This window comes from Ursus arctos, unplaced genomic scaffold (genome assembly GCF_023065955.2).
Source record: "Ursus arctos isolate Adak ecotype North America unplaced genomic scaffold, UrsArc2.0 scaffold_21, whole genome shotgun sequence".
Lineage (NCBI taxonomy): Eukaryota > Metazoa > Chordata > Mammalia > Carnivora > Ursidae > Ursus > Ursus arctos.
Genome location: NW_026622886.1, coordinates 30,841,233 through 30,865,711, shown reverse-complemented (window position 1 = coordinate 30,865,711; position 24,479 = coordinate 30,841,233). Strand labels below are relative to the sequence as shown.

The window sequence follows — 24,479 nt, the reverse complement described above, 5'->3', positions numbered from 1 at the left end:
TGAGGCAAATGCAATTGATCCTTGAACAATGTGGGAGTTGAGGGCACTGATTCCCCACCCACCCACACAGTCAAAATCCATGTATAACTTTTGACTTCCCCGAACACTCGACTACTAATAGCTTACTGTTGCCCAGAGCCTTAAATGATAATATAGTCAATAAACATGTATTTTGTCTATGTATTATGTAGTATCTTCTTAAAGCAAGCCAGAGGAAAGATAATGTTATTAAGAAAATCATTAAAAAGAGAAAGCACATTTACTCCTGTTATGTATTTATTGAAAAAATCCAAGTATAGGTAGATCAACCCACGGAGTTCAAACCCATGTTGTTCAAGGGTCCGCTGTAAGCATTTTGTTTATTTATTTGCTTATTTGTTATTCTACTTTTTAAATTTTTGGAAAGATTTTTTAAAAAATTTATTTGAGAGAGAGAGAGCACAAGAAGGGGGGAGGAAGCAGAAGGAGAGGGACAAGCAGGCACCCTGCTGAGCAGGAAGCCTGATGTGGGACTCGATCCCAGGACCCGGGATCCTGACCTGAGCCCAAGGCAGATGCTGAATGACTGAGCCACCCAGGTGCCCTTATTATTTCTGTTATAGGATTCTGGAATGTTCTAAGTTTTACTGATGTACTGTATCTTTGTTTTTCATGCTACTGTCTATCAGAGACCTATAACCCAGCGTAAGCGCCCTGCACCCTGTGGCAGTCCTTCTCACCTGATGCTCCTTCATCCTAGGTGTCGTGTGCCACAAGGGCATGCTGTACCATCACTGCTCCTCCTTTTGTCGCCGCTCCTGCACATCCCTTGCTGCCCCTGAGCAGTGTAACGACGACTGTGCTGAGGGCTGCAACTGTCCCGAAGGCAAATACTATGAAGACACACTCAGCTTTTGTGTGCCCATGTAAGTCACTGATGGGATCCGGTGTCTCTCTCTTTGTCCTTACAGCTTAGATAGGCTTGCATGCTTCTTTTGTTTGTTTGTTTGTTTGTTTTTCAAATTTAATTGACTCAGTACCATTTACTGGACAATAAACTGTCTCCATTATTGAACAGCTACTTTCCCCCTACGACCAGTGTGCGTGTATGCAAAGATCTGCTTGTGAGCTGTGTCATTAATGTTTCTTGGTATCTTTACCTTTATTTACTTACTTTTAACCCTGCACATGTTCACAAATAGCTGTAGGAACAGCTAAGGAATGTGATGGTTAATCCCAAAGTTTACTCCTACTTGTTTGACGTCAAAATTAATAGCAAGGTTTATGTTTCACTGTCGTGTGATAAATTTCAGTAGCAGGACTGTCTATTAGCGCTCAGAACTTCCTCAAATCTCACGTGAGATAAAGACTTTTGTCTTGTACAGAGGACGAGATGATATATCGATTATATTTCTCTGAAGTGCATTCAGGGACTTTTTTTGTGACTAAAACAACACAGTCTGTACTGCGACTAACACGACACGGCATCTGTATGTAGGAAACACAATCTGAAGCTACACGATACTCCCCAGGTAGATGGTTCCTGCCATTCACGTAACAGGCTTGCACGCAGGCAATGAATAGTGTCATCTTTAGTGTGTGCCTTGATATTACCAATATGGAGCATAAGGTCTGCTTGAATTTTAGTGTTTTTAAAAAACTTATATCTTATTTTATTAACTTAACTGTCCCCCCCACTTTTTTTTTTTTTTTTTTTTTATAGATTTCACTGCCGGTGTCATTATAGAGGCAGCGTTTATCAACCTGGGGAGCTCATCCCAACACCGTCGGGCTTATGGTAGATTTCAGTGATGGGGCTTGTACTTGACCACATGTACTAATAGAATTTTTTAACCCAAACTGCAAATTTAAATATGACTTCTGTAATTTAAAATGTACAGATAACCTTTATGTGGCCTTTTCAACCATATATATATATATATATGACATTTCAGCATAGAATGCTTAAGTCTTATAACTGCAAAAAACCGTTATGAATTAAGTGTCATGCAGCAAAATGGAAGCCCTTTGATGAATTTGGTTCTCGGACAGAAATACTGCAAGTTGCTGAGGGGTTTTAGTTGGACTGAACTGCCCGTATCACTCGCTGAAGTCAGTGAACCCTCTCCCTAGTGACATTGATCCTAGCGAGATAACACTTATTCATGGGATAACACTCTTCCTGTCCTAACCTGTTAAAAACGCGGGCACGTCCATGCAGCAGTCTGCACTGATCTTCCAACTCCTCATCTCCCTCTTTCAGTTGCACCACGGGAACCCACAGATAATAATAGACAGCAGATATAGTAACAGTCGTGGTAATAATGATATCTAACCATCACTGTGCGGGTTCTGCAGTCCCGGTACCCTTCTAAGTGTTTGATGTCTATTATTCAAACACTCACCACTGTAACCCTAAGAGACAGGGCCTGTGGCTCTAGCCCCTGTTTACAGGTGAGGAAAATGAGGCCCAGGCAGTTGAGCAACTTGGTAAAGAAGCTGATTTTCGATTCCAGGAAACCTGGCTCTGTGGCGCTTGCGCTATTGCCTGCCTTGCTCTGCAGCTCATTTTGCATTTATGGCAGAATTCTGCTCATGGTCAATTTCCCTTTATTCTCATCTCTATCTGCCCCCCTTCCACCGCTCCATCAAGACACCAAGGCGACCGGCTCTTGAATCTTTCTCTAGTAGGTTGGACTACTAGCCAGTTTCCCAAGCTGGAAATTTAGGAGTCATTTTGGACTTTTTCCTCCTGCTCAACCAGGAAACCCCCAACCACAGCAGACTTTGCTTTCTAGATACAGGTGAAATTCAGTCCTTCATTCCCTCTCACTACTCCCAAGGCATATCTCTCACTGTCTCTTTTCTGGACCTTTCTACCTGGTTTTCTTGTCTCTAGTCTTGCCCCCTTCCATTCTACTTAGGTGTTATATCTCTCTAGAATTTAATGCTATTGGATTTATTTAAGTAAACTTGGCAAAAGCAAAGGAACCATCCCACTCCAATGAGGAAAAAAAAATTCTATTAGTATAGCGACCCCCTGTACCATTCTTCTCAAAAGGCCTATGTCCCAGAGAGAGTATGATATGGAAAATCTGGGTCTGTGCCCTGAGACCCAACTGCCTCGGTTCCTCTCTGCCATGCACAGTGTGAGTGACTCATTCCTCTGGGTGTGAGCTCAGTGTTACAGGATGCATAAGCATACGTTTCACGTAACATGGTCCTTGCACGTGAGTCAGCTTCTTCCTCTGGGCTCAAGTATAGAACGCGTGGTCTGGTCCAAAGCCGAAGTAAACGCTGTTTATGCTGGAGTTGTTGAGAACTGGTATGTTGTTTCCTACCTTGATTTCATTTTTTAATGGAGATATAATTAAACAATATCTTCTTAAGGGATTTTCAAGATTAATCTTGCTTGATTTGGTTTGCCTTATGCCCTGAATTTAGATCCTAAGTTGCAAGGAAAATGTGACCCCACTCTATCTTCAACACTGCTGCCAGAATGAATTTTCTGGAATTGGAACCAGCCTTATTACCTCTCCCTTTAAGGTCTCCGGGATAAAGTCTTAGCATCTTAATGGAGTTGGCCTTGGCCTCTTTGCCATCTGCATCTCCTGTCACTTCTTGCCTTGTACTTTGTCACACAGAACACTGCTCTGTGCCACGTCTCCCCTGAGTGTTACAGCCTTTCTGTTTTATCCATATCATCACCTCCATCCATTCTTTAAGACTGTCCAGACTTCACCTTCTTGACTGTCTTGATGTCGGTTGCCAAGAGATTTTAAGACATTTTTCTGTGCTTTACTTTTCTATCTTCAACGTATTTCTCTGTTGCATGTGTCACACTGCATAAATTATTTATTTGTATGTCTTTCTTGCTAGAATATAAACCCTTGGGTGACGACTATGAATTTTGGGTTTTGTATCCTCTATGCCTATTGCAGTGTCCCACACATAAGTGTTTGATAAAAATTGAACTGAAATAGGTCTTTTCAAATTGGACCTAAGCCAATAACTAATTTGTAAAAAATTATGTGGAAAAAATAACATTTGTATATGTACCTATCAATTCTTGCACAATAGATCGTTTTTGAAATACAGAAAAAAAACTGAGGTGTAGCCTCATAAATTATTTGTTTACCTCTACTAGCCAGTGTTCAAATGGGACCGTGAAATGTGATGAACCAGCAACGCCCTCTACTGGTAAGATCGAGATAGATGTTTTCCTTAAAGAGAACGCAGCTCTTACACTGTTCCCATTTTTCTGCGAAAAGACTTTTCATAAATCCATCATAGCCCTCCTTGCCAATGTTCATGAATATAGCTTTGGGGATGTTCCTCAACACTGCTCCTGTGCTTCCTTAGTTTTTTCACATTGATAATTATAATATTTGTAGAACATCCTGGGGTGAGGTGACAAGGCAGCTGGGGGGCCGAGCGGACCATCCCAGGGATGCTGCCTTCATGCTGCCCACCCCAGAACGACCTCAGGTGCATCAAGGCTCATGTATCCAGGCATCTGTTGAAAACTGCCTGTAGAACGGCAGTTGGGAAACTAATGTGTACGCAATCACGTGGGGACCTTGGTAAAACGTTAATTCTGATCCAGCAGGTCAAGGATGATGCCCGAGACTCTACATTCCTGCTGATGGCCGAGGCAATGCCACTGCCACTGGTTCTTGGACTCTAGGACTAGCAGCCATCAATTAAACATGGCTTGCAAGATGACATCTACTGCCATCTCTCTTTAGAATGTTATTTTACACTTGCGTATCATTCCTGAAAGTCCTGTGTATTAGAGTACCCTACATATGATTTATTTTCACCATAAAAAAGCCTCAAGTTTTTAGTTGCAGTGCAGAAACTCTAGACAAATAACAAACAACACGGCTTTCACGGATTTTAATGGACAGAAAGAGTGTGGGCCGATAAAACGGAGCTATTGCTTTGTTATTTATTTGCATGGTCTTGTATATATTATTATAAATTAGCTTTGATTTATATGCCCTGGATTTGCTTTATGAGGATTCAAACTCTGTAGGCTTCTTTACAGGCAATGTTCAGGGACCACACACATATTCAGTAGCAACGGGGCCATCCTTGCCCTGTCCTGTTCGCTTCAGGGTGGCTTCGAGGTAGAGGGGAAAATCCAGGTGGCCAGACTTCTCACAGAGGAATCCACAAGATTTGATCCCATTGGCCCCAATAAGGGAAGTTACTTAATCCCTCTGAGCCCAAAGCTTTCTGGAAGACTACGTAGCCCCTACACTGCCTATAATTATGTCTACTTTTGCACTTCTACCCTCCAGTGAGGACTGATGTAAATAATGACTCAGAGGTGAAGATCTGAAACTGTCATGTGTTCATTGTAAACACAAGGCTTTGTAAGAGTGTTAGCTGCTCTCTCACCAGCCCTCAAAACATTGAAAGTGTGTGTTTTGGATTAATCAAAATACCCTGTTTCTTGACCTCAGAAAATTATATAATAGTTATTTAGTTATTGCTTTGTGGAGGGCAGCTAAGGTTTTCCAACTGCAAACAGGTTTTTGAAATGTAGGAGACAATAGAACACCTTCCTGCAGAAAGTTTGGAAGTTCCTCAACCAAACATTACAGAGTCAGAGCACCGGCTAGTAATCCCTGGTAGGATATTCTTGGATGAGTTCTGCTTTGACGACAAATGCCTGTCGGGATGATTATCTGTCTATGGAGCAAATACAAAGTTAAGGGTATTTTATCTGTGCCTTTTCCCTGAAGTTCATGCCTGTCCCGAAGGAAAAGTGTATTTTGACTGCAGATTTCCTGACCCTGAATTACCAGCTGGTGGTGTAAATTGTGAGACTACATGTGCAAATCTGGCCATGAACTTCACTTGTGCCCCATCCTCACCCTGTATAAGTGGCTGTGTTTGTGCTCCAGGGTAAGCCTCTTGTTTTGTTTTGTTTTTGAAAATATTCAGAATTTGACAGAAAATGCAGGAGCTCTTAAAAACATTATTTACAGAAATAGCTAAAATTGTTCTGTTGTTAACTTTGAGTAGGTAACTAGAAGACTATTGTACTTAGTTTGCTATAGTCGTGTAAATATCATGTTATATTTGAAATATGTATGATATATAACAAATGATTAAATATGTCACACATGTGATATGTACAATATTATTAAAGTAGTACAATGAATTGAAGAGAGAATCATTTCAGGATGGACTTGGTATTTATCTCCTGGTTTAACTGCAATTTTGGGAAAGTGATAGTGAGTCAGTATCCAGTTAAAATACTTTGAGTGCATATTTTTTGTATATTCTGTTGGGCTGTTACTGTTGTTGAAGCTAAGTTATAATAGTGATGCCAACCGCTTTATTTTTCTATTTTTACTTTTTAAAGATTTTATTTATTTATTTATTTAGCATGAACAGAGGGAGGGGCAGAGGGAGAGGGACAGAGAATCTTAAGCAGATTCTACGCTGAGCAGGGAGCCTGATGCGGGGCTCAATCCGAGGACCCTGAGATCACAACCTGAGCTGAAACCAAGAGTCAGATACTTAACCAACTGAGCCACCCAGGCATTCCACCAACCGCTTTACTTAATGGATGCTACAAAAAAATGGTGTTTTGAGGCTATATAGGGCAGTGGGTAACAGCAGGAATTCTGGCCTCAGACACACCAGAGTTCAAATCTCAGCTCTGCTAATGTTAGCTGAGTGATTTTTCTGCAAGTTTCTTTTAAGCCTATTAGGTGTGTGAGATATAGTGTGTGTGTGTGTGTGTGTGTGTGTGTATGTGTACTCAATAAATATGAATCACTATCTTATGGCAGAATAATCTATTTTTGTAAATTTCCTTTAATAGCAGGAATGCCTCGGACACGGGAAAGTTAAATACAGAATCTGGTGCTATCTGCTTCCCTGCGGGGACATAACATCTGACCTCACTGGCCCTCCCTCCTCTGGTAGTGAATGGAGGCAGTGCACAGAGAGAGGGCATCTGAGGGAAACAGGTCTCCTAGTCTTCCTCGGTGAACATATTCACACAGAGGGATTCCTGGGCTCGGGTCATCTAAACCGTGAGCAAAGAAGAGAGAGGCTTTGTAGTCTGTTTCTCAGGAGAATTGCTCTTGAGTAAATGGTCCCCATCTGGAATGGGCAGAAGAGCCAAATGACCTGGGACTGTACCAATCTCTTTAGAAAGGGAGGCGTTTGAGAGAACAAGGGCCCGTGCACGGGAGAATAAAGGCAGGTAGAAATCAGGCCGTAAAGCAGGTGAGTAAGGAAGACATTTTAGAAAAAAGGACAAGGGAAATATGACCTTTATTATGGTAAAATAATTGAAACCTACGACGTTGCTTGATTTACCTGATTTGATGATGACTCAAGGGCGCAAGGCTGATTCGATAAAGCTGCATCCTAATTTTGTTGCATAGGCTTGCAGTTGATGCTATTGTTGTTTTTTTAAGAATATCTAGTTGCTGTCACCTTTGACTTTAGTTCAACAATGATTTATTTATTTACTGCTCTAATTTCATTACAAAAACTGAAGAAATTCTCTCCCACCTTCTCTTATTGTATTGAAGTAAATATAGTTGGAATTACCGAAGAGGCCTCTGACTGACTTGGAAATACTTTCATCATAGAGAACTTTCTGTTATGAAGTTGTTCGTGGTAACATGATTTGGATTGTCTTCCATATGACTTTGGCTGGCTTATTTTAGGACAATAAGCCCAGTATTCCCTGTTTTATGGGGCTTCTCAGAGTGACAGCCGTTCATTGGGTATGAAGGATCCTCATACCTCGGTTTAGAGATCACTGTTGGAACTCCTGGGTGGCTCATTTGGTCGAGTGTCAAACTCTTGGTTTTGGCTCAGGTCACGGTCTCAAGGTTGTGGGGTTGAGCCCCTCTAAGGGCTCAAGCTCAGCGGGGATTGTGCTTGAGTTTCTTTGCGTCTCCCTCTGCCCCTCCCCCTCCTCAAATAAATAAATACATCTTTTTTAAAAAAAGAAATCACTATGGATTAAAGAAGTGGAAAGTAATACAGTGAAAAGAGTCATATAGAAATGGTTCAAATATTGGCTCCTCTTCTTAGTAGCTGAAGTACTTCAGGGCTAGGGACTTAACCACTGGGAATCTCAGCTTCCTCTTTTTAAAATATATCTACGAATGTCTATTTCATGGGGGTCGAGTGTGTGCAGTGCACCAGTCATATGGTGCTAGTGTTCGGGACACTGTGTTAAGCTACAGGGAAGGGGGGCGCACTGCTAAAATACGTTTATACGATAACAACAGAATCTACCTATGGGATTGTCACTAGGATTAGGTGAATTAGTGCTGTATTTAAAGTGGTTAGAATAGTGGCTGGGCCATAGGAGCCCTCACAAATATTGGTTCTTGCTGTTGTTTTTATTTTCTCTGTGAGACAGGTAAGGAAGTACTTGCAGTTCATTGTGATGAATCCTCCAGTAAAGGTTTATGCCCATTTCTATGTATGGGGAGTGTGGGACATAAAAGATTATATTAAATTGAGTCTTAAATGGTGAGAAGTCTTTCAGGCAGAGCCGGGAAGGAGAAAGGTTTTCCAGGCAGAGGAGAAATGGCGATGTCCAGGGGAAGAGGAGAGAAGTTTGGGAGGGGTGAGCTGAGAAAATACAGACTCTAAGATTCTGTTGTCTGAAAGGAAGAAATCTCAATGAGATAATGCAGGGCTTATATAGATAAGTTCCTTCGGTCACCTTTACTTCACAATTGAGTGTCTGCTACATGCTAGACATTGGGGCACAACCATCAAGATATTCATGGTTTTCCTGAGGGGAGCTTGGGGTCTAATGGACAGCGTAGGCATTAAATAAGGAATTACAGTGCTGTGCTAGAGGAGCTGTGAGAGGGAAAGCAGGAAAGGAAACATGGGATCATTTCTATTCTAGAGAAGAGGCAAGAATCCGGGATTCCTGACTTCTGTGTTAATTTTGATAGCATTGAATTATAACATTTTAAAGCAAATTCAGGAAAAACTTCATTAATTTTCTCTATTTTTAGTTGCTTTTATTATTTTATTATTATTTTAAATTATATTAGTTCTATTATTATAATTTAAATTTTATTTATTAGTAGTTTGTTATTGTTCATGAGATAAATTCTTGAGAAAAGATTTAAAGAATTTTGAAAAATATATGTATATATTTATATTAAGGGTATGGGAATATGTATCATATATAATATGTATTTTTTTAATCTTCAAATCAAAATATTTTGAAAATACACTAAAGATAATTTTCTTCTGAGATTATGATATTTAATTTTTATATTCATAGATATTTTAAGGTACTTTTTTGTGGGATAATCTTTCAAGAAGGAAATAACACATCAAAGGACACTAACATTTAAAATATGTTCATAATAAAGAATGTGAAGCACTTGATACAATGGCTTTTTATTCAAAACACATCTTAACTAAATTCTCAGGATTTTAAATTTAAGGACTTACATAAGGAACTTGTGATTATTCCCTCTGTCCTGCAACAGAAAATGTTATCTATTTCATAATTTACTCTTTTATTGAAAAATTGTTAAGCCCCACAGATTTTCAATTAAGTAGTAAATATTGAAAAAAGGGGCCCTCACTTATTCTTGAAATTTGTTTTCAGAATAGCTCACTGTACCCAGAAATCTAAGCTTCTGTTCGTTGTGCTAAGTGATAACACAAAGGTTAAAATACTGCATCTGATCACTTGCCTGGCATTGTATTCACTCCTGTGATATGCAAGGTTCTACGTGAAAAAGAGGGAGTGAACGATTAGAACCATCTCCTCCATAGGTCAGAGAAAACATGCCTGGGGCAGCCGTAATAAATACAGATGGTGTTGAATATGACAAGATTACTGATTTTTTTAAAAAACTGAAACTAAACAGCATTTACTTCTTCATTTGGAAGAATGGCAGAGCACAAAGGAAAGTGTTATATTCCTGAAAGCTGTCCGTGTATCTGGAAAGATTGGGAGTACCTTTCAGGAGAAGTGATTGCTACACCATGTTATACCTGGTAATGAGATCCACTTATTTCACAAAATTTTTCCTAAGCAATTGTATTAGTTTCGATCATCTTGTAGTTACTTAATGTGACTGACTTTAGCAAAAAACAAATCCAGCCCGAGTAAATAAGATTTTAAAGGCATTCAGGAGTTGGTAGAGAGCTAATACCAACAGGGGAATAATACCATTATTTGGGGGCGTATTTGTTTAGCCTGGAAAAAAAAAAAACGGTGAAATGTGAAAACTTGAAAATTTAATAAGAATAAATATCTCAAGTTTATAAGAAATTAATACATGCTCCAAAGAGAAGATCGCATTTAATACAAGGTCTTCTGTTTGGAAATAAGCCAAAACACTGCCATAAAACAAAATTGAAATATGATTTCTTTAAAATGTGGAAAAAAATTCCAAGCTCATGAACAATGTCACGTCTAGTATATTTAAACTGATCCAGATACAGGAGACAGCATTATGGTTTTTTGGTTTTTTTTTTTTTTTGCTCCCATCAGGGCTATATTCAATTTTTTAATTCTGTCATCTCTTTTCAGGTGACCCAAGCACCATATTTTAGGCTTGGTTGTGCTGTCTGATAATATATTTAAGCAAAGTGATAAATATAGGCCTAACTTGTCAGTGTAATAAATATTATTGAACCAATTGGCAATATGACAAAGGGCTCTTGGCTCAGCGAGTGTTCTTGAATACAAACCTTACAATGTCTTTACCGCTTGAAAAACACTAATTAGCGCCAAATGTCTTAGAGAGATAACTAGTGTGATTTTTGGCTAGTGTTTGCCGACGAGGGATGTTCAATTGCACCTACTACCCATGCCCAGCTGTGTGTACAATATATGGGGACCGGCATTATCATTCTTTTGACGGACTGGAATATGACTATGTCAGTGATTGCCAGGTATTTTTGATAAAGGTATGTCATGATTCAGTATTTTTATTTGCACTTGTCTAAAGGCTTAATGTAAGAAACAATAGGCTGATACGTGATCTATCATATCCACGTGTCATTAACAAAACGTACAAAAGTTATAGCAATTGTAAACATTTCATTGACTCATTCTTAAGTTTTATTACTTACAGGTGATGGGCTAATTCTTAAAGTGTCTATGCTTCTGTTTTCTAATTTGTAAAATGGAGATAATCATTGTACCTGTCTCCTGGGGTAGTCTTTAGGATTAAATGAGATAAAAAATGTGTAAAGCTCTTAGATAGTGCTTGAAGTAGAGTAAGGGAATTAGTTTGGTGAATACAAATACAAGACATTAAACCATGAATTGGACAGTATGTGTTATTTATGGTTATAGCAATAAAGAGACATTATTCTTAATTCTAGACGGGTTATCTTGATGATATACTACAGTCAACCCTGGGCTTAGTATACCTGACAAAATCCTTAAAATTTCTCATATGTTTAATGCATTTGGGTTTTCTTTATACCTAAATTTTATTTAGACGTCACTGATCCCAAAATTAAATTTCTAAATGTAAAATGTAAGCTTCAGAAAAATGTAGTATGAAAATAAACAAAATAACATCTTTTCTTCCAGCAAGGTAACCTGTGATTATCTTGAATGCATGTCTTATTTCTGGGTAAGGCTTTTATGTTATTAGAGGTGCGTATGTGTTCCTGTTCTTTTAAGCATATATCAACAAAGTAGACACATTCCTATTTTGTATTAGTTCTATTAAATAAAAAACAAATGGTGAAATCCATTGTGTTCCAGACTTAAACAACTCCTGTTTATGATTTAAACCACCGAATTTCCCATTTGGTACTGTTCTCAGCCTCCATTATGAACAACTTTAAGTTTCTTAAAGAGTAAATCCAAATTTGTCCAAGAAAATTCTGAAGTTGAGAAGATTGGGATCATGCCTTACATTTCTTTTTCCTCCCCCAAGTCATTTTGCAAAATGCTGAGCGCTTGGTGAACTCTTACTAACTACTTATTTGAGCTGGATGGTCTGTCTGGCTTTTCCTTAACCCCTCATTTGTCTTCACAGTAGAGAAATCATAGTGTTTACCAGCCTATTTTAAAACAGTGATTGTGCAGAAAGCATTTCAAGTAGAATATTTGTCTCAACTCTGATTCTCGGTAAAATGAAAGTATGTGCTTGTATTTGATGCTGAATGATGATAGCAGCCTTTTAAAAAAAATCATTTATTTATTTATTTATTTATTTATTTACTGGTGCTTCACTCTAACAGTATCATTCCACTTAGCAGGCAAGAGCCATTAAAGTTTGGCTTTTAGGCTTTTAAAACCTGACTTCAGTCATCACTTTAATTTGCTACTATAGCCTCAGATATAGATAAGTCAATATGTCATGTTCAATTTCAAATTTTAATAAGATATGCCCGTCTGTGTATGAGAAGACATGTCACAGGAAATATTCTTACAGTCTTTTAGTAAGCAATGGAATTTAGATCCCTAATTTAGTATCTGGATTAAGATCTGTCATTAGGATTCATGTAGTAAGATTAAGATATGGAGACTATTAGAAGTCTAAACTTTCAAGTTCTAGAATTATAAATTGTATGTGTCTTTTTTTTTTTCTTCTGCCAAAGCAGAAGTATTCTTCTTGTACTTCAACAATGTTCTTTAAAATAGAAAGTGTTTACAAAAGATAGACTTCAAAATGTAACTTTCACGGATTTCAATTTGGTAATTAAAGAGAAGAAAAACTACTATTAAAAATTAATTGGAATTATACTGGAGAATTATTTACTATATTGTAATGGACATTTTTACAAAAATTAGTAAAACCAGTACCAGGCCCCAAAATAATTAGGATAGTTTGATCACATTTACTTGATAAACCAAGAAATACGCTATTTGACCATGGAGCAGATAATTATTTCATATCAAAGATGAATTAGTGATTAACAATGCAACCTAATTTTTGAAATCTTCTCATGTCGGATAGTAAATTTCGTAATGCTTGGGTTTTTTTTTTCCTGCTTCAGTTTTTCTTCAGTAATTTGGTTTGGTTTGGTCTGGTTTTGGTTTTGATTTCTTTGCTTACTCCACACGCCTAGCTCTCTCATAGCAGAACCTTCCCTTTTGAGGAAAGAATCAGCGTTTCCTTCGGGAAGGATAGAATTGCCAGCCCATTCATTTACTTGCTCCTTTTTCAGTGACAGGAATAATTTCTGTGAAGTACAGATTTAATTCTTTCTTCCTTGTCAAACAGCTCTCTTTTCTCCTGCCTGTATTACAAATTCTAGGTTTTATTTTTGTTATTTGTAACACATTTTTATCTGGTGGGACTCATTTATTTCCTTGGCCCTTACACTGGGTCTAGTACCCTTATCCATAAACATGCCTCTTCATCTGCCAATTGGACTTCTAAAAATTAATACTTATTTACCTTTATTTTATAAGTCACTTGACCCTCACATTGAAAGAGATATGAAAGTCTCCCCCCCTCCCTTTTTTTTTTCATCTCTGGATTGTGGAGTTTTCAATGTAATCTAGTTTTAGATACAAAGTAATTACTCACCATACCTTTGTCGAAGCTTGTCAAACTTTAAAAATTCAGGTTCTCTGGTATTTTATTCATTTTGGAGGCTGTTTACCCTTTACTGTAAATAGCATATGGAATAGATAGCGTGTTGTTTTTTAAGTGGGCTGAAGCAAATTTAAGACAGAGGTATAATTGTATATCCAGAGTTAAGACTTGTTTAATAGTAAGAAGAGATGAGAAACCAAATGACCTCTTGACCAAGGCTGTAAACTCAAAGAGAAAGAGAGAACATTGGATGTCTTCAGCAAAAATAGGAAATATAATACTCCAACTACCAGATTCAGAGCTAAACTCTACTTCTATCAATCTATGACAAGCCCCAGTCACTGCTTGATTTCTTCTTATAATTTGTTCCAGAGAAGGTTTTCAACATCCTCTTCAGGTTAGATCTCAAATGTTTAGTGCTCTCCTTAAGCCTCTGAAAACCCTTCTAATTTCATCACTCTCCATCATTTGTCCCATTAATGTTTCTGATACGTCTTCTATGTGTCAGGCCCTACACTGAGAAGTACAAGTATGATGACAAGCAAAAATAGAGATGGGCTTTGTCTCTGAACCTGAGACTGGGGTGTGGTGGGGGGGGGGTTAGTTAATAACCACCTAATCACAAAACTCATAAAATTTCAACTGAAAAAGTCAGTGATGACCTGAATGCAAAATCTAATTAAACTTTTAGAAGTTTGTCTTCTTTTTTCCTTTGATGTAAATTGTGCTTTGTGATTCTACTGTCTCTGATGGTCCCTTTTCTCTGATCACCCCTCAATATTCTCGGTGGCTCCTTTCTTCAAGAATTTCTTAAGACACTGGGGCTCACCGGTTTCATATAACCATGTCTGTTTCCTCCTCTAATTAAGCAACGAACTGAGATCCTAAAAACATTAGAGAGTTGATATATAAGTATTTCTTTTAAAAATGATAAATATACTATCTTTCACTTCCTTTCACTTCCTCTGGCCATCCTAACGGTGACTGGAAAATTATTCCCTATTACAAAAATCTTTTGATGATTTTGATTGACTTCCTGTTTAGCAAACTCTGATTGTCTCCGATCTTTATTTCCAGTTTAGTCCCATAGAAGAAAAACTACTCCAAAGGGACCTTAAAGTTACAGACTCAGGAGATAGGCAGCCAATTTAAAATTTTCTCCAACTAGTAATCATTTGCATGTATTTACCATCTTTAAGTCAATCATTTTTATTCCCTGAAATGAATTTCTTAGTGTGGTTTGTCTTCCAGGTGCAGTTTTTATTTATATTGCTTGTGTGACAACCATGCTGAGGACAAAGGGGTCAGAGGCAGAAAGACAATACCTTAGACCTTTATTCATAGTTAGGATAATAACTTGTCTATATTATGGTGAATATTTTCAACCCAATCAGTTTTTTATAGTTTCCTAAACATTTTTATATCAGGAAAATCAGAAACACTTATAATTAAATTAAACTATATGATAAAAATATAAAGAAAATTCCCCTTTACCTCTGATACATTAATATTGCCAAAGCTAAATGGAAGTGAAAAATATATTAATTTTATTTCATTTTTAAAATTATATGAGCAAAACTTTATGGACAGCTCTGGTGTATTTTTTAACCTATTTCAGTAGGAAGATGAAAATCTTGGAGTTTATGGAATTAATTCTGTATCTTTTTATTTTTTTTTGGAGAGAGAGAGTGAGAGCAAGTGAGGTTGGGGGGAGGGGTAGAGGGAGAAGGAGAGAGAATCTTAAGCAGACTCCATGCCCAGTGCAGAGCCCCATTCAGGGCTTGATCTCACGACCCTGAGATCATGCCCTGAGCAAATATCAAGAGTTGGATGCTTAACTGACTGAGCCACCCAGGTGTCCCTGTCAGTGTCTTTTCAAAAAATTAGTGTTTAATTACTTTTCTGCTTTATCCATATAAGCTAAGTCTTAAATATTGTATCCTTGTTGGAAATTTCAGGAAAGATGATTGTGATATTTTGTCCATAAGATTGATTTCCATTATTAATCTTAGATGTTAAGGCTCAGTATTTACTTTGCATTGTAATAGTTTACCTACTTAGATGATACACCCTATATATTAAAACCTTCTAAAACACTCAGTACCACAAGAATAGCATAGGTTTTCCAGTAATTATTTTTGTATCTTTCTCTCTTTTTCTTTTCTTTTCTTTTCTTTTCTTTTCTTTTCTTTTCTTTTCTCTTTTTCTTTTCTTTTCTCTCTTTCTTTCTTTCTTTCTCTTTAAATTTATACTCTATGCTAGGAGGTGTTAAGGGTACAATTACTAAGACATTAGCTTTACCCTCAATTGTTTTATGTTTGGGGGAGTCATTAATAAACAAGAAGATAACAGGCTGGGATAAATGAAAGCTCTCTTGTGGAGTTGTAACTAATTTTGACTAGAGAAAGAGCAAGCAGGAAAGTTTCATGGAAGAGGGAGGAATTGGTACTAGAGTATTTCACCCCATTATAACCCACTTCTTTTTCAGTGTATTTTCAGGTAGATTTCCTTGGTAATGAAACACCTCAGGGTGGTTTTCTTCTCATGGCATCTGGTTAAGTGCCTGCTATTTCAGGGAACCAGCAGCAGGGGGTCCTGTGGTAATCTCCATGCAAAACCCTAAGAGAAATACCATCCCAAGGAAATCTTTGACCAAAACTGTACACCTCACAAAGATGACACCTGAAGGATGGTTTTGCCTCCGAGGCAGCAGGAGTTCATGGACGCTCTGTTGTGATTCATGCAACTGGGACAATCTCTGTGCGACTGCTCTATTCTCTTCTTTCTCAGGCTTGCTTGTATAACTCTTATTTTCTGTATCTTTTATCTTTGCATCAGTTCAATCACTGTTTCTGCTTCCTTATATTTTAAGCTTGCTCTCATCTGCTCAGCACCCCTCTACCTTCTATCTTCTTTCTGTCTAATCAGTCTCAAATCTTACACCAAAAAAACTTAAAAAAAAAAAAACCATCATTTTCTGGATCAAGCACGAGAGATATCTAAGACTAGAGACTCTTTTCATGCTTGCATTAAACTCTGTTGGCCCGAGTTGGCACCATGACTGTATCAGGTCTAGCGCAGTGGCTTGGCTGTGTCCCAGCCACCGTGCGGAGGGTGGCAGGATCACCCCTTCTGTGTCATTGTGTGAGGAAAACGAGTTCTCAAAGAGAAATCTGAACTCATCAAACAATCTCAAGAAGCCACAGTTACCAGAATGTCATTTTGATGCACCAGAGGATTCTAATTTAGAGAAAGTACCATTGACAAAATTTCCAGATTATGTTAATCCTGTTAACCAAAGAAAAAGGTGGACCTGGGGACCCAGAACCTACCCAATATGGAGCTTGGAAATGAAAAGGATGCTGTATTGATTTTTAAGCCACATATTATTAACTTCATGACAAGTTTCATGACAGCTATCAAATATAGAAATAAAATTTGGTGGCATGAAAACATTTATGGTCTTTATATCCACCAAACATTAATGAAAAAACCTGAAGACTTCCAAAAACTGATGTAGCAGCAATGGAAATGCATCATTCAGATCTCCTCTTATGGGAAGCAGAGTTGATGGAGAACCCCACCTGTTGCCCCAATGGGATCCCCCACTGTGTTCCTTCTGAAGCCATACTTTCCCCCAGCTGTTATTAGCCAATGAATGAGTATGGTGGGGCTGCAGTAAGTGAGTATGCTAGCCCACTTCCCTGGTGGGTGACTTTGGCTCAAGGACTCCCCATAAGCCTCCCTAGAATTTTCTTGATACTGTGCTGCTGTTAGAGACTCTTCCTACCCAGTCCTCCTTTTTTCCTCTTTCCCCCTCACAGGTGTCAGACTCTGCCTACTTTGCCCCTTTATAATTCAAAAGGTCTCCCCAATAAATCTTTTTCACATTTAAAAAAACAGAATAGAACTCTGTTGGCCCATAGGTGAATGTACTGCTTTGGGACATAAAACATGGCTTCCTGAGGCTACTGTATTAGCAGGAACTTTGTGTGGGATACTTACCCTTAAGGGGTAGGGGCTAGGACAGGTGCTTAGATTGACTGACATTTGAGTAAAATAATATTCTGCCTTGAGAGGTGTTGACATTTTGTTTTGCAATGACTTGGGAGAATATTTTCTATAAATGTTTGCAGTACCTCAGAATAAAGGGTTTGAGGAATCCATGTGGTACACTGATGTTGACCTTTTCCCTCTAGCTTTATAATCATTACTTATTATGTTGCTTAGCAACTCTGTAACACTATCTCCAAACCTAATATTAACTTGAAATACATTAGAAATGAAAATTATAGAAACATGACTCTTAGGAATTGATATTGTTTCAAGTTACTGTCAGCAATAACATGATATTACAAGGCAGACTATACAATATAGAATATTTCATGGCATTTCTGAGTTTAATACAAAAATAATCTAACATTGAGGAACTTTAATTAATAATAATAGAAATGTAATAACAATAGAAAGCCTTTCAGCTGGCTTCTCACATCCTTTAATCTAAATAACTTTCCTCAAGAGGAAGAACAAAACAAAACCCTGAATTACATATTTTTTCTTCTTTGAAAATCGTTCATAAAGGCAGAAAATGTGGCATGATGTTTTTGAGAAGTACAATGCCATAATCATGTTAACGACCTTTATTATTCTCCTTTTCAAAATTTGGGCTATGCTTTGCAAAAGGATTGTTTAAGAAGAAGCAAATGCTTTCAGTTCCTATGAAAGAAGGAAGGAAAAATGGGTCACAGAAGGACACATTAATTACTTTGTCAACACCATTCATTGAAAACCTATCCTCTTGGCACTATGCTGTGGTAATCACTTATAAGACAGGAGAATTTGGCCAAACCAAAAGAAATATTGAGCTAGTGTTCATATTGCTGGTGATATGAAAAACTAAGTGTAAAGAATTTATAAGACCTGTATGATTTCCAGATATTTAAAGACTTTTTCACTTTGAAAATAAACACTGACCCATGTATCTAAAAATGAGAAGAATTCATGAAATGTGTGCGGGCCTTTGAAAATTGGACGTAGAGTTCAAAGAGGAATGCCACGTTCTTTCTGGTGAAATCCCCACCTTTCACAAGTTAGTGAGAGCCCTCTTAGAGCGGCGTGGCTTTTAACTTTTGGAGGGATAAGGATCACTTTAAAATCTGATGAAAACCATGGCCTTTCTTCTTAGAAAAATACAGATCATCAAAAAACAACATTTTACAATGAATTTCCAAGGTCTCTAGAGCCACAGAAGCCCACCCGGGAAACTGATACCAAAAAAGAAACCCTGATTCTAGAGAATGTGTTCTTAGTGGATACAGTTGGGAGTGGCTGAAGGATGGTGGAGGTGAGGTGGGAAGTGAGGGGGTCCAGGTGAGAGTGTACGGGGTTAAATAATATTCTCCAAAACAAAGAACTCCCTTCAACTTACAATTGACTTTTCTCCTCAATCATTGCTAGACCCTTCCTAATTTCTCTACAAGTGGTGTAACAACAACAACAACAAAATTAGGATTTTGAACTCTGGCTCTGCTCTTACTTAACCAAGTGACCTTGGACAATCAGTTAATCCTACTTCACTTCACTTCCTGATTTGTCAAGTGGAGATAACACTTAATTTAAAAATTATCTTAAGAATTAAATATCATATATAATGTTCAAAGGAAGCCCTCAAATAATACGCATTATTCTATTTACTAACACTACCAAAGTTCTGTATCTATTTCAGTTTTAACCTGTAGGCAGATAATTGTTTAGCCAGAAAACTTTTAAAAAATATAACAAAAGATGTTGCCTAAAATGAAAATATTTCTTTTAAAATTCCTCTAAGTGACATGGTATTTGTTGTAAAGAAACACGTTGATAAATTGGAGCTATAACAATAAAATAGAAAAAAAGAAGTTTTGTTAGAACAAGATTTTAACAGAAGATATTGAAGATAAATGTTTAAATACTGAACTATTTTGGTATATTTTTATAAATTTTTTACATTATTAGATCAAAATGATTTTTATTTTAGAGATAAGCTGTATTTTCTTTTATTTAATTTTTTTGCGATAAGCCGTATTTTAATTTCAATACAATCCATTGTTAATTGTAGTCTTCTTTAAGGTTTATTAATAAAAAATAGCCAAAAATTACAGATAATACACACTTGGATTAATGCGTTATTTTTGACATTTCAGAGTGCAGATGATTCAGATATATCTGTCATTGCCCAGAACAAGAAATGCTTTGACAACGATATTGTTTGTTCCAAAAGTGTTTTGATTTCAGTTGGGGACACAGAAATTTACCTGAATGATACTCCTTACAAACAGGTTAGTAAATTATTTCTTTTAGGATCATTTTAACTTGTCCTGAGAATACTGAAAACAAAATAGAAACAATTCAGGGTACTTTTCTCCGCAAGTGGTTACTAGATTTAGATTTTCTTTGTTGTTTTATGTGGCTTCAGTAAATCATACATGACTTGTCTCTTTTGTTTATTTATTTTTTTAAAAGATTTTATTTATTTGAGAGAGAGAGAGTGTGAGCTGGAGAAGGAGCAGAGGGAGAGGGCGAAGCAGACTCCCCGCTGAGTAGGGAGCCCTAAGCAGGAGTCCATCATAAGGACCTGGGATCATGACTTGAGCTGAAGGCAGATCCTTAACCAGCAGAGCGCCCCAGGCGCCCCAGTCTCTTTTCCACTTCTCCATACTCCAATTCTTTCCTCTTTTCTTCAAACCCGTGGTCACCATTCTGACCCTAGTAGCCATCACGAGTTATCCGGAGGACTCAGCACCATCTTCCACACTAGAAGCCTAGCTTCCCAAATTGGTTCCTCTCCCCTTACCCTGCCATACTGCAACCATGGCATTTTTTTTTTCTAAAATGGGGATCTAATCTCCCGTCAGTCTAGTGCTTCAAACTTTCAGATGACTTCCCAGTTCCCTGATAAGGCCTTACCAGTCTGACCATCGTCACCTCTCCTGCCTCACATCTCCTCACTTTCTGCTTCGAGCCCATGACCCAGAAGTCTGAGCTTTCATTAGTTCTTCAGATGGTGTATTCTTCTTCTCACCTCTGTTTCTTCATGAATATCATTGCTCCTACCTGGATCTGCCTTTTCTTTAACTTATTCTTCTGTGATAGGTCTCATCTTATCTCCTTCAGGAGATCCTCTTCATACCTTCAAGCACCCTGTTGGGACACATAGCACACGTTAGCAAAATTACTTGTGTGGTTGTCTGTCTTCTCTCCATTTGTCCATGAGTTCTGTGAAAAGTGGGACCACTGTCTCCCTTATTTATTCCTGTATTCTTGGAGCCTGCCCAATTTGAGAGAATGAATACATCTTATTCATTCATTCATTCATTCATTCATTTGTCTACTATCTACCAAAATCTGTGTTAGTTATTGGGACTAAAACAGTGAAAAGACACTGTGCTTGCTTTAAAGAATTATACTCGGGGAGGGAGACATTCAAGTAAACAACTGTGCTATAGCAGGAGTGCATATAGGACAGTGTGGGAATCCCTGAGAAGAAGCCAACCTTGGATGTTTAGGGTAGTTGTTAAGGGTGTAGACTTTGGAGTCAGTCGGTACTCACCTAGAACCCCTGTTCTATCACTTGCTGTTTGTGTCACTTTGGGCAAGTTTCCTTCACCTCTTCAAGCTGCAGCTTTCCCGATTGCAAATTTGGGATGATTATAGAATCTACTTCTTAGGTTCATAGGAGGATTAAATGAGATAATGGATTTCAAGAAATGACTTTCTCCTCTCCTTTACCCTCCTTATATTTTCAAGGCTCAGAAGATATGCTTTGGATTAAATGATTTGAACTGTTTCTTAAAGGATAAGTAGGTATTAGCCAGGTAAAGAGAGAGAGTAGAAAGGCAATCAATACAGAAGAATGGTCATGTTGAAAGGAACCTAGTTGAAGGATAAAATGGCTTGTTTGGAGAACTGCAAGTGATTGATTTTGGTTGAAGTATGTGGAGATAGTGGAGGGAGGGTGTGGCAGAGAGATTCAGGGAGGAGTATCCAGACCAACTTTAAAGCAGGGGGCATGGGAACAAGGGCAGTAGACAGGAGGCTGGTTTCAGACCATGGAAGCTCTTCAATGGTATAAGATATTTGAACTTATTTTACAAGTAAGAAATTTTGACACTGAGAAGGGACATGATCTGACATATGGCTTTTAAAAAGTGGCCTCTCTTTGAGGTTTTAGAATAGTGGTCTGTAAATGGGCATTAAAATCATCTGGAATATCTACTCTAAAAGCTGGTTCCTGGGCCTCACCTCAGTAATTCGAATGGCTGAGGTTGAGAATGAAGATCAGTATTTTTAATGGTACCCCCAATTCTTCTGCACACTAAAGTTTGAGAATCAGGGCTGTAGATCACAGCTGGTATTTCAATCAGAAATATTGAGACCAACAAGGCAGCAATCCAGCTTTTGGCAAAACAGAGTTGCTGTGTCATGTTGACATCTTTTGAAAGTAATCACTGCAGTTTGGCATAGCCAGCAGCTGGGTATTCATTTATAGGTGAAGGTTCTAAGAACGAGAATATGTTTTTTAAAGAGAAAACTGAAGAGAAAATAGTAAATGCTCTTGTAGAGACAATTTGGCACATTTTTGAAGTGATAATTACAGTTCAGTGTAACTTTCAACTTCCAGGGTTCACCTGTATGCAGGTGTCGATGAATCTCCATATCAGTTGTGAAGTATGAAGTAAGATAAACAAAAGTCATAAAAATAGTTTGACCCTAACAAATCCCCTGCTAATATTTTTTCTTGAACATCAGAAGTGAAAATAAGTACCACTATTTTTGGCAGATGGATTGCTCAACGAGGGAAAGAAAAAAAACTGTTATTCTTTCAATAAACACACAATTTTGTTTTGTCAAACATGTAAGATATAAATGTTTTATGAATTTATTTAAGCTTCACTTTAAATGTTTTCATTCTCCACATTTATAACTTATCTTTCTAACATCATTAGAGTTTGTTGAAAGTGCTATAATTCTCATCTGAAGTAGAGGTCTCGATTTTGGGCAATTCACAACACCCTCACTTTTCTAAAGGAAAGCATCTTTGCTTCCTAATCTGAAAAGAAAGGAGCGCAGTATGCCCTGTTGACCAAAGAGAACTGTTTTTCTTGTGGTAAACTGCCCTGTTTAGTAAAACTGAAGGATTTTTACTTCTACAGGCAAATAGAAAATACCTCTTTTACATCAGGATAACGGATGCAACAACAACCCAAAAGAAATCTAATGATAAGCTGCCTGCCTTATCCAAAAATTATTTTCAGGTTCTAAAGATATGTCAACCAGTCCAAGGGAACTTTAATAGGAAAATACACGAAAAAACATTTTATGGATTAAAAGGAGCTATAAGCCACAAATATTCCACTTACTTGCTTTAATTCTTGCTGATCAGGCTGGAAGGTGAGACCTGTGAAAAGGCCGTTGCAGGAAGGTTTTAAAAATATATAAATCACACCTTGGTCTAGAAGCTGAGGATACTGCTATAAACTTGACAAAGTACATCCTTCAAGGAGCTAACATTCAGGTGGGGAGAAGACAGATGCTAAAGCCAACTACAAATCATATAATAGAAGAGTACTGAAAAGTATAATCAAAACAATAAAAATAGGTTCTATGGCAGAGAGTGACTTGGGAGCAGGACAGGCTACACATTGTATGGGCCTAGTGAAAAATGAAAATGCGATGCCCCTTGTTCAAACAGGAAATTTTTTTTCTCCCTTTGCTTTGCTTTCTCTTTTGACCTGTCGTGTGTGTGTGTGTGTGTGTGTGTGTGTGTGTTTCTGTATTTCTTTATTTTTAAGGCCTTGCTCACTCAGGAACAAGGATACTCCCAGGTTGAGTGCAGACCCTCATTGGCACCCGGGGCCTTGCCCCATAACTCCAAGTTGGCACTGGGAGTAGAAGGAAAAGTGGTTAAGTAGAGTCCATTAACTGTATATATGTTAACCACATATATGTTTACACAATATATACTATTACATATAATATACTGAGTCCTTGTAAGTTTGAGCTTGGTCTAGAAGACTGAAAACTCTTTATGGATATGACTAAGTTTATTTACCTTGCCCTAAGGAATGTTTCTAAAATACTATTTCCAAACTGTGATTTTGTTATTGTATAATCGAAGGATTGTATATCCACTTCAAAATTTTTATTTTGCTTCTGGCTAAATTTGCTTTACTTACTTTGATTTAAGTTATTATATGAGTTCATTACAATGTCAGATTTAATGTAATCTTTTATAGAGTATAGCTGCTGCTCATAAGGAATGTTGCATATTTGTTCTTTAGGCTAAAGGTACTCTTAATTTACCCAACAGGTTCCATCTCTAGTTTCTCTCTAAGGTTATTATTTATCACACACAAATTATTTTCCTTTAATATAAACATCATCTCTCACTTTCCCATTCAAAAGCTCTTATTGAATGCATTTTGCACATAGAATAGCAGCTCTTGACTGTCGGGATAACTTGGCTGCAAAAGGGTCTCTGACTATGCTTGCCATGGAATCCATGCTCTAGCCCTTTGGTGCTCTCCTTAGTCCTGAACAAATTTTGTATTTTCTTGCCCCTAAGTCTCAATACAAGTTATTACTTTTGCTTGGAATGATTTCTTCTCCATTCTCATTTCCAGCTCTGTATACCTTCCTATGTTTGGCCTCTTACAGATCCATTCATATCCCACTCCTTTCCAAGTCCCTTTAATGGAAATTCATCTCCCCATTCTCTCTCTCGATATAGATAGATATAGATACAGATATAGATGGATAGCGATAGATGGCTCTATCTATAGGTAGATCCATCTATCTATAGATCTATCTATTAATCTATCTCTATATAGATACATATACAGAGAAAGAGTACACACAAGCTCTGTGTCTTTGTTTTTCAGTTATGCAGGTAACATCATATATTTTTAGTACTTAATCATA

At 37.6% G+C, this 24,479-nt stretch overlaps 1 protein-coding gene across 1 annotated transcript in view; it reads left to right on the top strand.

The window, feature by feature from the left end:
* Positions 1–24,479, top strand: part of OTOGL (otogelin like) — a 127,954-nt gene that overhangs the window by 46,566 nt on the left and 56,909 nt on the right. The window contains exons 20-26 of the mRNA XM_057316538.1: positions 740–905; positions 1,703–1,777; positions 4,127–4,179; positions 5,733–5,895; positions 9,898–10,005; positions 10,785–10,923; positions 19,703–19,837. Coding sequence (XP_057172521.1) covers positions 740–905; positions 1,703–1,777; positions 4,127–4,179; positions 5,733–5,895; positions 9,898–10,005; positions 10,785–10,923; positions 19,703–19,837 — 839 coding nt within the window. The remainder of the gene's footprint in view (positions 1–739; positions 906–1,702; positions 1,778–4,126; positions 4,180–5,732; positions 5,896–9,897; positions 10,006–10,784; positions 10,924–19,702; positions 19,838–24,479) is intronic.